This window comes from Carassius auratus, chromosome 38, assembly GCF_003368295.1.
Source record: "Carassius auratus strain Wakin chromosome 38, ASM336829v1, whole genome shotgun sequence".
Taxonomy (NCBI): Eukaryota; Metazoa; Chordata; class Actinopteri; order Cypriniformes; family Cyprinidae; genus Carassius; species Carassius auratus.
Window position 1 is genome coordinate 1,350,537 of NC_039280.1, and position 14,989 is coordinate 1,365,525.

Sequence of the window (14,989 nt, forward strand, 5' to 3'; positions counted from 1 at the left end):
CTCAGGGTTCTGCCTTGATTTCAATCTCTCACTGTACTTACATGAGACCGCAGCGGCTCGACGGATCGCTTCACATCAGTCTGTCATCATCTGATCATTCATTTAATCGTACGAGCTCCGCTCTTTTTTTACTACGGTACACACAGACACGGACACTGGACGTCTTACCTTCCCAAAGCTCCCTTTCCCGATGGCCCGCAGAATCTGGAAGTGGTCGAAGTTCACTACAGAAGGAAGAGAAGGAAAAGAGCAGATTAATCAAAGAAGATGCAAGAAAATCAAAGAGGTTCTTCACCAAAGGACAGTCAGTTCTGTCATCATTTACATCATCATGTGAATAGACATCCAAATAACTATCCTATTCCACAAAGCAGTGGGATCAGGATTTGACATTATATGACAACAACGCAGCATATTATTGTGTATAATAGAATAATATGTGCTGTTTTACTATTTTTAGCCAAAAAAGGTTACGGATTGCAGTTTCATCAAATCATAATTGTGATTTTAAAAAATTGACTATATATATATATATTCTGTTTCCAGTTTCAGTATTTTTTTTGTATTTTATAGTGTTTTATTTATGTCTTTATAGTTTTTATTAATTTTATATATGTCTATATAGTTTTTTTATTATATAGTTTAATTTAATTTCTCTATAGTTTATTTTTATTTCAGGTTTAGTGTTAGCTATTTTAGTGCATCAAATTGAACTCAATTAAATGAGAAATGCTGGCTTGGAAATAGCTGAAATAATAATCAAAAATATAGTTATTTTATTTCAGTTTACATTTTGTTTTTTTTAAGTGATTTTTTTTTTAATAGTTTTATTTTTACTTTAATTTAAGTTAAATATAGTGAGATGTAAATTTAGAGTCGCACACATTTATATATATTATATTTTTATATAAACACAATTTCATTTCCACTGTAACAAAAGTTGGGTAAAAATAAATAAACAGAAAATATTAAACATTTTAGTGTAAAAACAAAAAATAAAAAGTCAGAATTGGGAGAAAGAAATTACAATGTTTTACACAAAACTACATTTACATCACATTTGTGTATTTGCCAGATGCTTCTTCAAAGTTTTTATCTCTTCGTGTATTCCCTGAGAATCACAGCCATGATCTACTGCTTGAGCTTCATCCAAAACTGGATTAAAACTGCTAAATCAGCATGCATTCGTCAGGGGTTTTAGCATTTAGCCTCAAAAACACACTTCACACAGCAGCGCTATTAGAAATACAGACGCCTTCTGTCAGAAGAAGCGCTCATAGAGCAGAGTTGTTTGAGAAATAAATGCTTTCTGTTGTGTTTTAACCACATCCTGAGGCGAGCCATAACACACACACACACACACACACACACACTCATCCACATGAGAGGATGCGGGTCAGCTCGGGTCACTTCTGAAGATGCACTTCTAAAGACGTCCTGCATCTCTTAAGAATCTCATTCTGCAGACGCTTCTTACCTGAAGCTCTCAGGCCAGAAGTCAGTGCAAGTCAAGCACATTTATTTAGACAGCGCTTCATACAAAACAGATCGTTTCAAAGCAGCTTCACTGTAATAAACAGGAGAATGTCACATTTAAAGGGAACATTTAATATCAAGATGATTAATGTTGTGAAATTCATCAGTGATTTCAGATTCAGCTCTACAGAAGAGTGATTATTCAGATCCGTTCAACCCTTACCTAAATGAAGCATACTTCTAGATTATTTGATTAAGTATATAGTTCAAGTATGTTTTGAACTGTTCATCAGTCCACATTTTATTTCATAATGCTGCAGAGTTTAGATGCTGTTTTATTTCTGATGATCATGTTGTTTTTCTAGTTTCTTCTTTGCTTATGTTTGGTAAATTCTGTACAGAAAATGTGACTAGCGCCCCCTACTGTATAACAATGAAAACACATAAGCTTGGACCCCAAGTATAGCTAAAATAATAAACGTAGACTTTCTCTAAGTAAGTCAAGTATACTTCAATGTCATTTTAAGTATATTTCTAAGACATAACAAAGCACACTTCTGAAAAGTAAGTTACATAAAAAGTACACTGAAAGAATACTTTCCTAAATTTAGTTTAGAAGAAGTATAAATAATAGTACTCTTGATTAATTTTCAAACCTATAAAGCTACTGAATTCATTACAGCAAACTAAAACTAAAATTGAGATTAAAATTAATAAAAAATATCTAAACATATCAAATGACAAAACAACAAAAATAAACATGAAAGCAGAAAATATAGAAATAAAAACTAATGAGAACACTGCATTATTTATATTACATTATATTATGTATTATTACATAAGTTTTTGCACTAATTTGCATCTATTTCAAGAACATAAATCTGATGGCTAGATAAAGTCAGGTTCACAATTCTTTGATTTTAGTTTTTCATATTAGAGTTAGTTTTTTTCCCTTCTTTTTATCACTCCATAAATCATAAAATGCTATCAACGGATAGAAAACAAATACATTTTCAGCATGCATAAATTAGTGTAAAAAAATAAAATAAAAAAATAAATATGAACAAACCGTCAGATTAAAGGAAGGAATAAAACTGTAAAGCTTGCTGAATGTAAGAGAAAAAAAAATCTTTAAATATTGACATCTACAGACAAAAACGGACTAAATGTTTGACTAAAGTTAGACAGTGCTTTACATTCATGAAGCAGAGTCTGTGGGTAATTTACTCAGGCTTTAATACACTTAAAGAGAGACCAGGCAGAAACAGCAGTCATTCTGACGGCCAAATGTGATGAGTAAGGTTTAGTCATTTGTTTGCTGGAACAGCGTCTGTTTTCGTGGATTCCCAGAACGCAATAAAACCAGACAAACCCGTTCCTCTGAGAGCTCTGATTCAAATATCATCGAGATATAAACATCATGCATCTGTGATATTAAACACACAACCGCCTCTTCTGTCTCTAAACACGTTATCCACATTCGTCCTAACGAGGAACAGGAAGTTTCACAGAAGAAATCATTTCTGATCAGAAGGTTGCACTACGAATAATCTTTATCCGTCAGTAGAATCACATAAAGCTTGGTATTTTAAATTATTAATGGATCTTTTCAGCTCTCATTTTTATTTGGTCTAATCACATCTAAACCCAGTTTTCTTACTCTTATTATTAGCAAACTCGACTTAAACGTTTCTAAAGCAGGGAAATACAATATTTGTTATCTGTCAGCCCTGGGTTTTTTTTTTTTTCACTTTTAAATTTCACTTCAATGTTCTGCTGAAGTGTGAGTGGAATAATGTCACTGCACTGAACCCAGTTTTTAAATGAGTTTATATTGCACTCATAGATTGAATCCCTGGCTCCTGGATCACAGTTTAGCAGAAGTCTCTCTCATAATTCACACAAAGCGTCATGGAGAAAGCAGAAGAGCTGAACACACAGAAAGCTGAAGGCTTCGCAGGTGTTTTATGGCGAACACATCAGCAGATGAGTCTGAGTCAGCAGCAGAAATCCAACATGATGAAGAAGGAGCGAGTGATTTCCAATGGAGCGCTAATGCAACAATAAAACCATCAACCCTCGAGAATACTGATGCTACAACTCTATACGCTCATAAACTCTACTGTATCATCAGCCAGAGATATGTTCATCTGACTCTACATGTATTATGTTTGTGTTACTGCAAAACCATCTCTATTATCATCCAGCCACTATAAGGCTTGAACATTTTATAAACATTAACAACATGATTTTTTTGTGAAGCTGCTTTGAAATGATGTATTGTGAATAATAAATAAAGCACATGACTAATTTTAGTCTCCTGTTGACTATATTTATCTGCATGTATTGGTTTCGTTAGGAAGCATCGTGTTGAAGGTGTTTTTGAGATGTCTGACAGTGGTTTGGTGCTGGTGGGCAGGAAGCCCACACACAGGAAGTCATTAGTGTCTCTTCCTGTCTGAGGTCCATCTTGTGCCAATGATACACACCGAGCCACAGACGAGACTTCATTCACTACACCAGTCAAAAGTGTGGGAATGCTGTGAGTTTCTAAAAAAATCAGTGTCTCTGCTCACCACAGATCAAAAACACAGTAAAAATAGTGAAATGTTTTTGTCATTTAAAAGAGCTGTTTACTATGTGCATATCCCCTTATCTCTGGGACTGAACGATGTAGGGCCTTGAAAATAAAGATTCCAAAAGAAAAGATTATTAAGAACGAGAATCTACAATCATGCTGGGATATGTGTAATACTTCTTGAGTTACAGGCACGCAGACTTTGGAAAAAATAATATTTATGGCACTCAGACAGGTGTTCAAGGCAGTTGTTCTGACAGAAGAAAACAAGATGCATTTCTATCTTCAACATTATTTGTTCTTCAGGCATTGCTCTTTAAAAGTGACCCACGTTTTGTTTTGAACCACTGAAAATGTGTGCAATTTAATGGTTTACTCCAGAAGCCATACTGAAATTCCTCTGAAATATCTCTGGAACTGAACCATACAGGGCCTAAAAAATTAAGATGCTAAAAGGGAAGTTTATTAAGAGTCAGTTTCTAAAAGGGTGTTAAGATAGCTTTAATATTTTTTGACTAACAGGCATTACAGTCATAAAACAAAACTTTCTTCTCTCATTTGTCTTTCATTACACAAATAAAGAGGAACACAGTATTGATGAGGCCTTTGCTCCAGTTAAAGTCTCTGGAGAAGCAGAGTTAGAGCTAGCTTTGCTGCAGTGCATGCTGGGATCATCGAGCGACTGTGTGTTTGATATATGAGACTGTGGTAAGGGTCCCTGTAAGGATCATTACAGAACCTTTAGATGGTCAACAGATACATGAAGAGCACTTATCAAAACTCACTCAGCTCGCTCTGAAAACAGGACTTATTTGTTCGGAGATGCTGCCATGGTTTGTCATTAATTATGCAAAAAGAGATTATGTAATTTTCATAAGCTTTTCCTTATTAATCACAATCAAGGGCACGAACGGCTGGCGGGAACAAACAGAGCTGTGCTGAGCATGATGGGTAATGTGATCACGTGCTGAGAGATCATGTGAGAAACCACAGGACACACACATCTACAGCGCTTCACAGTAACTGTGCCGGAACTGAACTTCTTCTCTTTTCTGATTTTCTCTGTCTGTTTTTATTCCCCTTATAGCATTTGTACAGAAAATGTCTTTGGTCTGGCCCACAGCAGGACTTTAAGACAGGAATGTGCATGAAGAAGTGAAGAACAGCACAACATGTTCCTCCACAAATGAAACGACAAGAGTCCGATGATATAATGTCTGTCCCTAGAGCTAAGAAACCACGTGCTTCAGGAATCTGATGATAATCAATACTTCTGTCTGAGGAGAGCAGCCCTCGTCTGTCTGAAACCAACACTGTCTCCACAGACGGACGCGACGCTCAAGGGCAATTACACATTAGAATAGAAATACTGCCAACTGACCAGGGTTATTGTTGCTAATAGAATAGAATACTGCCAATTGATCAGTTATTGTCATTAGAATAGAATAGAATAGAATAGAATTATTGTCCATTGATTAGGTTTATTGTCGATACATAATAAAACAGAACAGAATTGAACAAACTAGAAAAATTGTTCAGGGTTATTGTCATTAGAATAGAACAGAATTATTGACAGTCATTATATATTGTTGTATATAATTGTCATTATAGAACAGAATAGAGCAGAACAGAACAGAACAGAAATATTGCCAATTGACCAGTTTTTGTCATTATAGAATAGAATAGAATAGAATAGAATAAAATAGAATAGAATATTGCCAATTGATCAGGGTTACTGTCATAAGGATAAAACTGAACATAAATATTGCCAGTTGACCAAGGTTTTTTGCCATTACAGAATATAATAGAATATTGCCAATTATCCAGAGTTATTGTGATTAGAATAGAATAGAAATATAGCCAGAAATATTGATAAATTAAATATTTGTCGTTATAGGAAATAATTTTGCCAATTGACCAGGGTTATTGACATTATATTATAGAATTATTGCCTATATTAACTAGGGTTATTATCATTAACTTAAAATAAAATGATTAAAAACAGCTTTAACTCATTTTATTTCAGCTAGTTGCCATGGCAACATTTTTATTTTTATTTAATTTAACTTGATATCAAACTTAATACAAATGGATACAACTGATTTATATATAGAAATTTTAAATTTAATTTTGAATAAAAAAATTACTATAACTAAATAAACAAACATTAAAAAAAATGTAAAAGTTGCAAATTGAAAACAAAAATGACAAACTCGTCAGATTAAATTTACTGTAGAATAAAAACAGAATGAAACTGATCACAAGTGCATCCATATCTTCTGCATTACAGGTGAGAATGTGGCTCATCCAATCAGATTACAGAAGTGTGTGTAAGGATCCACCTTAATGTGCTTTAATTCACTTATCAAGCTGTGCTCTTGCAGTTTTACCTCCAGTAATTACCCAGCATGCATGTCTTTCTCTCCCAGACACAGCAGAGGAGGAATCACAAGCCACGAGCCCTTAAGCTGCTGTTTCATCTTCTTTAAGGATTACAGAAGAACACACACTATTGATCTTCAAAGCTCACGCATGACCACGTGTGTCTCTGAAAACACATCTGCTATATTACTGTCAGAGATGAGAGGCGTCTCCATTAACAGCAGCTTCACTCAGTCTCAAAGAAAACTCCTGAGACAAGCACATTCAGACTACATGACATCTGCAGTGTTCAGCTCTTGGCAGCGATCACACCGGACTCTTTATCCACACACAACGCCAAATACTACAGCAACTACACACACTAGAGATCTACAGCGTGACCACAAACTCAACAGACGTCACAGCTATTTCCGTGATGAATAGAGAGTTCAGAAGAACAGCATTCATCTGAAATAGAAATATTTTGTAAATGTCTTTATCATCACTTTTGATCAATTTCAAGCATCCTTGCTAAATAAAACTATTAATTTCTATCCACCCCCCCCAAATAAAAAAATAAAATTCTTAGATGTTGAATGGAATAGCGTATAATGTTACAAACACTTTTTATTTCAGATAAATGCCGATCTTTCGATCTTTTTATTAATCAAAGAATCCTGACAAAAAAAATTACTCAAAAGTTTAAATACTGATAATAATAGTAGTAGTAGTATTAAATGTTTCTTGAGCAGTAAATCATCATATTATTCAGATTTCTGAAGATCATGTGACACTGAAGACTGGAGGAATAATGACTGGAGTAAAAATACAGATTTGATCACAGGAATAAATTACAGTTTAAAATATATTCAAATAGAAAGTATTTCACAATTTTACTGTTTTTGCTGTACTTTGGATCAAATAAATGCAGGCTTGGTGAGCAGAAGCTACTTCTTTAAAATCATTATAAATCTTACTGTTCAGAAGCCTTTGACTGGTAGTGTAGATGAGTTTGTTTCTTCACTGTCTCAGAAATGGATGCTCCTGTCACCATCTCTCGCTGTAGTACCCACGAGCTCCACTAGAGGGAACCTCATCCTGCACCCTTTACTATTCACCCCGGACTCCATTTCCCATAATCCTTTGCCTGGACTCATCAGAACTCATATCAGTACACAATGGTCGCTTCTTAGGAAGACTAAAAGAATTGCGATTTGTGATTGTTTGCTGCCTGCCCTGACCATTGCCTGTCTTGAGGAATACTGTTTTGTCTTGCCTCTGCCGTTATTGTATGCTGGTGTTTTGAGTTGACCCTGACTGTTGGACCACACTCCTAAATAAAAGCCTTGCATTTTTTATCCTTAACTCTGGCGTCGCACCTCCATAATTACAACTCTACACTGAAAGGGTGTGAAAAGTGTTCTGGTCTGAATCAGGAGAGAAATCTGCATTTCCATTGTTGGCATCTCTTAATTTTCCCAGATATAAATCTATAAGTCTGAGTCTTTGTTTACTCTGATTACTATCATTAATAGCGTAGCTCTCATTGTTTTCTGCTCGTGCTCTGAAGGACTAATACAGTTTAATGGGTGCTTTCAAAACACTCGCTGCTGAATATGGATGGGAACTCATGAGTCCACTGCAAACGTGGCTATTTTCTCTCTGCATTTATAAAGATGTGCTAAGAACTAAAATGTCACCAAGAACACAGGGAGCGCTGGATTTGTGTGCCATTAAGTAAAACACTCAGTCTATGTTTAACTTTAACCGCTCATTTAACACTTCTGGGCCTGTGTCGAGTCTCTTCACAGAGCTTTAATCGTCTTGGCTTTGATTATCTGATCATTCACGCTCCAAGGCGAAGTGTCAAACAGGAACCTCTCTTAAAAAGCCAGCATTGCATTAGAACACACATAGGACAGCAGCGATGCATTCACAGGACTCCAGCTTGTTCTTGTCTGTAGTCTGATTGCATTAGAATGGAGCTCGGTTGTAAATATCAGGGTTCGGATCGATAAAGGGCAGCAGATGGCCTGGTCTTTGAAGTGCCTCCATCCACTCGCTCCACCAGAGCCGCATAGGCACGAGTTCGTCCGGACCATTGATTTTCCTGCCTGTTTATTTTAGCTTCCATGCCGTTATCGTGCAGCGTTATTCTCTCCGAGACTGGACAGTAACCAGACTCCCAAATTAACAATTATGAGCGGCAGTACAAATAAAACACTGCACTGCTGTTCTGCGGGTGACTAAATAACCAACCTCAACTGTAACATAATTTTACATAACATACTGCAAGAACGATAATCAGGGTTATTAGCATCAACTAAAACTAAATCATAAAAAACATATTTTGTTTCTATAAAGAACATTACTTAAAATAAAATGTAAAAGAAAAATTATGATAATTTTACTAAAATGTTCAAATGAACAAAATGCTTATTGACACTGTATTAATGCAAGAAAAACACCAGCTCAGATCAGCGAGGCCCATCAGTTCCAGGAAGAAACACAAACAAGTTGAGCAAACGCTTGAACTTCAGCTTTGGTGATGATACAGCATAATGAGAGATTTACAAGCAATTTTTAAAAGGTTGGACATTTCTGATCAAGAAAAAAACAAATCAGGTAAATGACTTCAGCAGCAAAAAAATGCCAAATAAACCTGACATTGACACTCATCTGCATAAACCAATTACAAGCATCTGAAAACAAGAAAGCAGCAAAGCAGCGTGACGCTGAGAGTCTCACAGCCGCTGTGAACGATGACGCTCTCCAATCAGCCTTTCTGAAGAACACATCATTAAAATACAGTAATTACACGTATTCAATGATCGCTCAATCAGCCAGAGACGCCTAATGAGAGCAGAGCGATACAACAATTAATGAGCAAACGCTAAACCAGACGCATCCCGGCCCGCTCTCCTGCTGATCCACTGAAGGTGACACGGACATGTGGAGAAACGGCCCATAAACCACCCGCAGAGCAGAACACACACACACACACACACACACAGAGACACACACAGACACACACACACACAGACAGAGACACACACACACACACACACACAGAGACACACAGACACACACACACAGAGAGACACACACACACACAGAGAGAGAGAGAGACACACACACACACACACACACACAGACAGGCAGACACACAGAGAGACACACACACACACACACACAGACACACACACACAAACACACACACACACACACACTCAACACACACACACACACACACACACACAGCAACTTTGTGTATCTTATGCAGAGTAAATTATATCATCATTTATTTATATTTATTACACAAATGTTCATTATTAATGTATGAATACTTCTTCCAGTTAAGAACCTAAACCCAAACACAGAAACCCTTCCTATGAACAGTGTACAGTTCTGTAGTATTACTCGTGTTATTTCTGTATTATATAGTGTATAATACGTGCACAATAAGAAAATAGTCTGCATGCACGGAACATGAGGATGAACTCCTACATTTGTCCAAATAAGCATTAGAAAACACGGCTGCTGTCACCCACAATGCAATACGATTGACTTAAACTGTTATTTCCAGTGAAATAGGAATGGAAAATAACATTGGCTAAGATTACACTGAAACAAATTGTTGAAGGATTTACTTTCAATCAGTAACTGCTAATAAATCTGACAAACAATGATCAAGAATCACACTGAATTAAACATGACACTCTGAAGTAAAAAAAAAATCCTAAATAATATGTTTTGTATCTTTGTTTACAGTCTAGATTAAAAAATGCACAGTAACCAAGTTTATTTCTAGCAGTACTCAAAAGGCGCTTTTGGAATTAAACATGCAATATAGTGTGTAATAATAAATACTTGCTTAAAGCTCAGTATTTCAAAAACAGTATACAGTGCACACTGCATAGTATTCTAATATTAATACTGTGTTTATGTGAGCAGAAATAATAAACCGGGATAAGCTAATTGAGTTTACAAAGACTATAATGACATGATTTACATGCTCACTGACCGCTGATTATTACACTGCAGATCTAAAGCATCAGTGCATTCAGTAAACTCACATGCAGCCAATCACACGCCAGCTCTGGGCCTCATTTGCATATAGGCCAAAGGGAACCAATGGTGCTCAAGGTGGGCGGGGTTTTGAAAACAAACAGCACAGCGTTCATTTAAATTAATATACGAATCACACATCTGCTGAAGGAATGAACAGAAGCGTGAGTTTTACGTGCTCAAGTTGTGAAGTTGTGAAGTTACCCATAAATACACTTTACAAGATTCATCAACAGTAGTCACATTTTCATCTGAAGTCATGTGATGGATTTATGTGTAAAACAGATTGAATTTAGCCTCTCAAATCTCATTCAGGTTAGTGCTGAAACATGACTCTTCAGATCGTAGATCGTTGGCTCTTGTGTTTGTCAGAAGCAGTGTGTGTGTGTGTGTGTGTGTGTGTGTGTGTGTGTGAGAGAGAGAGAGAGAGTATTTGTAAAACGCATGTAAATGTTTTGTATTTACTTTATTTACATACATGTATTGACAGGTTTTATGATATATATGTATGCATGTATGTATGAAATGCATAAATTGTCATTTGAATACGTTTTACATCATTTAACAATATATTTCATATTACATTTGCATATACTGTAGGTAGTTAATTATAATAACCGTAAATTATCTGCTGCAACAGAATCTCAGAATGCTCTCTATCTCTCTCTGTCACACACACACACACACACACGCTGTGCCTATAAAGAAGCTCAACATTAATAATCTCAAGATATAACACTGATGTGAACAACTCCAGCACAGATCCTAAAGATCAGCGTCAACATGATCTTCACGCTCGCCTCAAATCATCATGAACTCATCAGACTAAAGCCAACATGAAGTCAGACTGATGCATTGTTTCATCAAAGTCTGATGGTCATCTGGTGCTTTAGTCCTCTCTCATGACTGCATCTTCAGTGAGGAACACGTTCTGAATCACACTGAATTATTGATGCCAGCCAAGAGAGCAACTCAGAATTAGTGTTACAGCAGTCAGACTGAAGCAGCTGAGAGAACAGCTGAAGATCTGGGACTCTGTGTGCTTGATAAGAGTTTCTCACAGCTCAGTCTCTACCTACTTCATTAAAGGGTCGCATATGCAGATATATGCACACATGCCCGAGTGAGTCTCTTTCTTCTGTGCAACACAAACATATAAAACCTTGAATTGTTCATTTAATAGACAATGGTCATATGCAAAAGACTTGCATGAGTATTTCAACAAATTAACATTTAAAAAAATCTAAAATACCAGCATTTAGAAGAACATTACTTAAAGAACTATCACACCAAGGACGATACGTAACAAGACTATTTTAAAAAGCAATTTTTGAACAAATCATTTGAGTCAATAATTCAATGATTTATTTAAAAAGAAAGTCTAAATAAATCAGCGGTTTTGAATGAATCATTTAAATGATTTGCTAATTGAGATCGTGACTTGCTGCCACCTACTGACATGACAGACTTAAACCAAACAACGTACAACACAAAAAACACACTCATCTAAATACTGTTAAATTTTCATTATTAAAATAAATATCGAAATACAATTTTTCGTCAATATCGCACACCCTGTGTGCATCATAATAGACAAGGTCTTTTCAACTTCGTTTTACTTCTAAGCAAAAAATGAAAAATAACTTTGCTTTTTGCAAGTGAGCAAAACAATTAAGTTGCTTGTTGCAGTTCACTTAATGACCACTGGTGTCGCTAATAAGAGCTTCTCAATTCTACATCTAGAGCCTTTAAAGCAGCAGAGGACAAAACTGCAGCACTTTCTCAAACTATTTTATGCAGTGTTTTTGGACATTAAGTATAAAACGAGGTCTGCGTCTACAGCTCAGTGTGGGTCACATATTTCCTCCAGCCGCTCATGAGAAACTGATAAAACACAGATCTCCAGCTGAAGCAAACCTCATGAGCTTCTCTCTCTCCCCGGTGTTCTCTTCCATGGAAGGAATAACCCTCATTTTTTCTCGTCTAGCAGCATCAAAGCGGCCGCATGCGTGATGTAACACAAAGCGTTCTCCAGCGTTAACGCCTCACGCTGATTATGAATGTGAGAAGGGTGAAGGAATCAAACCGGCAGACAGACCAGATCTCACATCTATCACAGGCAACCGCTGCGGATTCTGATGATGATGATGATGTGGATATTATTATCCCTGTGATTAAACTGGCGTTATTTCAGTTAAATGACAAATCCAGCATACTGTCAAAATCTCTGGAAACTCATCCTACATCCACCAGACATTCAGTCTGTTCAGAATCAGACTTTCTGTAACGGATGAAGAAATAAACTCGTCCTAATCTCGGATGGCCTCGGGATGAGCACATTTTCATTGTGTGAGCTATTCCTTTAACAGAATGTTCTTCCGTCAGCTCTGTCTTTCTTGTCTTGTACAGCCAACAATACCTTCAAATGTCAAGGATGTCCAGGAACAGGATTTGTGAATCCAACATCTTTAACATGTATTCTAGCCAGACTTCTCTCTTTTATACTTGCACCTGAAGTAATGTTCATCAATAAACCCATGAAAGCAAATACAGATCCCATGCAGCGCTCGGTCGTGTCCTGAACTCAACTCATTATCCCACGCAGAACTCTAATAACGTTCACATTCATTAGTGCAGTGGATGTCATGTAACACAAGTAAGCAGCATCGAGTCCATACTGTATCTAAATAGGTCATCAGTCACATCATATGATTACAGATCCAGTGAACTGACCTCATTTCTGCCTTTTCTGACCCCTTCTGACCTACAGTCTACAGGGTTTGTCCTCAAATGTGACATGACTCACTCAACAAACGCACGTTCAGTCACCATTCAACCGCCTGTTCTGATAAAGCAGTATAATTTCCCTGGATTTCTGTAATCCTCACTAATCGACCAATTAAAAAGCAATGAAATTGGCATGTTTTGTTCCTCTTAGTCTCTACAGTCACATCGTCTCAGGAATTAAGATTTGAAATGTAATACGGCTTAAAGAGGCAGAAAACGAAAAGTGGAACATTTGCACTGTGAACCCATTTGACTTTTTTTTTTCTTGCCAAAATATTGAGCGAAGCTCACTTAAATGTTAAAATATATATATAAAAAAAAATATATATATATATTTTTTTTTTTGCTGTATGGGGAAAACTGTTAATAACTGGGACATCTGCTATATTCAGAATCATGATCTGTATTTATATCATAAGTTACATCATACTACCTTTGAAACATACTAAGCTCTGATGTTACGAGTAAAGGTGAGTTAAAATGAAGAATAATGCATGTTTTACCTACTGTCCAAGACCATGACCTAGAAACCAGTGTTGGGGGGGTAACACATTACAAGTAACACGAGTTACATCATCAGATTACTTTTTTCAAGTAACTAGTAAAGTAACGGATTACCTTTTCATTGACAAGAAAATATCAGGCTTACGTTTCTAAAAATTTAAAATATATATTAAATGCAAACAAGCAAGCCCAGCCCAGATTAAAAAAGGTAACGCAAGATAGAACGTAAAGAATTAGGCTCCTTTCAATAAGAAGTAAATAAGTAACGTAATTAGTTACTTTTTAGGAAGTAACGCAAGATTGTAATGCATTACTTTTAAAAGTAACTTTCCCAAACACTGCTAGAAACATAATTTCATTTTTATATGATGATGAAATCAGAAAGGAAATAAATAACACTTGCCCTTGAACTCGTATAAAGAGCCGAGTTTTGTATAAACCGGAGCATGCAGCAGTTGATCTAACAGAAGCGCTGCACGTGCTGTGCGTGTGTGTGTGTGTGTGTGTGATGTTGTGTTGCATTGTGGTCCTCACCATCCTCTTTGTCGTCGAACACTGGTCTCTTGGATGAACTGTTCGCTCCCATCCTCTTCTTCCACTTGCCCCAGTGAAACATTGATGCTCTGCTCTCATTCCTTTCAGCGCGACGGAAACTGATGCTGGATGCGTCTAAAACACGAGCATCTCTGACAAACGCCTGCCGCGACGCGACGCGATCTGCGCTCCGCGCTCCGGGAACAACAGATCCAGAGACTCACACGAGCTCGAGACTCTCAGACAGACTGTGAGCTCCAGCTCCAGCAGCAGAAGAGACTACATCAGCTTCATCTCCCTCCCTCCCTCGCGCGCACGCGCACGCGCGCCCGACGCCTGGCTGGATATTTCTCAGCAGTCTCCCTGCGTGTCTTATGCGAGTCACTAAAAGAAATAAAACAGATAGGCTATGTGACAAATTGTTTGAAATTGAGATTTCTACTGAAAGCTGAATAAATGATCTCTCCATTGATGTCTGGTTTGTTCGGAGGACAATATATGTCTGAGATACAACTATTTGAAAATCTGGAACCTTTTGCATACCAAACGTTTGCGAAAATTGCATTTCTTAGCAATACATATTACTAATCAAAAGTTAAGTTTTGATATATTTACAGTAGGATATTTACAATATGTCTTCATTAAAAAATATCCTAATGTTTTTGGCTTAAAAGGAAAAAC

The 14,989-nt window shown here is 36.7% G+C and overlaps 1 protein-coding gene across 2 annotated transcripts in view; it reads right to left on the minus strand.

Annotated features, from left to right (window-relative positions):
* The window catches only part of LOC113056610 (serine/threonine-protein kinase 32C), a 51,988-nt gene extending 37,374 nt beyond the window's left edge, over positions 1-14,614 (minus strand). For both annotated transcript variants that reach the window (XM_026223381.1, XM_026223382.1), the window contains exons 1-2: positions 14,309-14,614; positions 169-224 (exon numbers count right to left, since the gene is read on the minus strand). In XM_026223381.1, coding sequence (XP_026079166.1) covers positions 169-224; positions 14,309-14,390 — 138 coding nt within the window. In that variant the 5' untranslated portion in view covers positions 14,391-14,614. The remainder of the gene's footprint in view (positions 1-168; positions 225-14,308) is intronic.
* Positions 14,615-14,989: the final 375 nt, after the last annotated feature.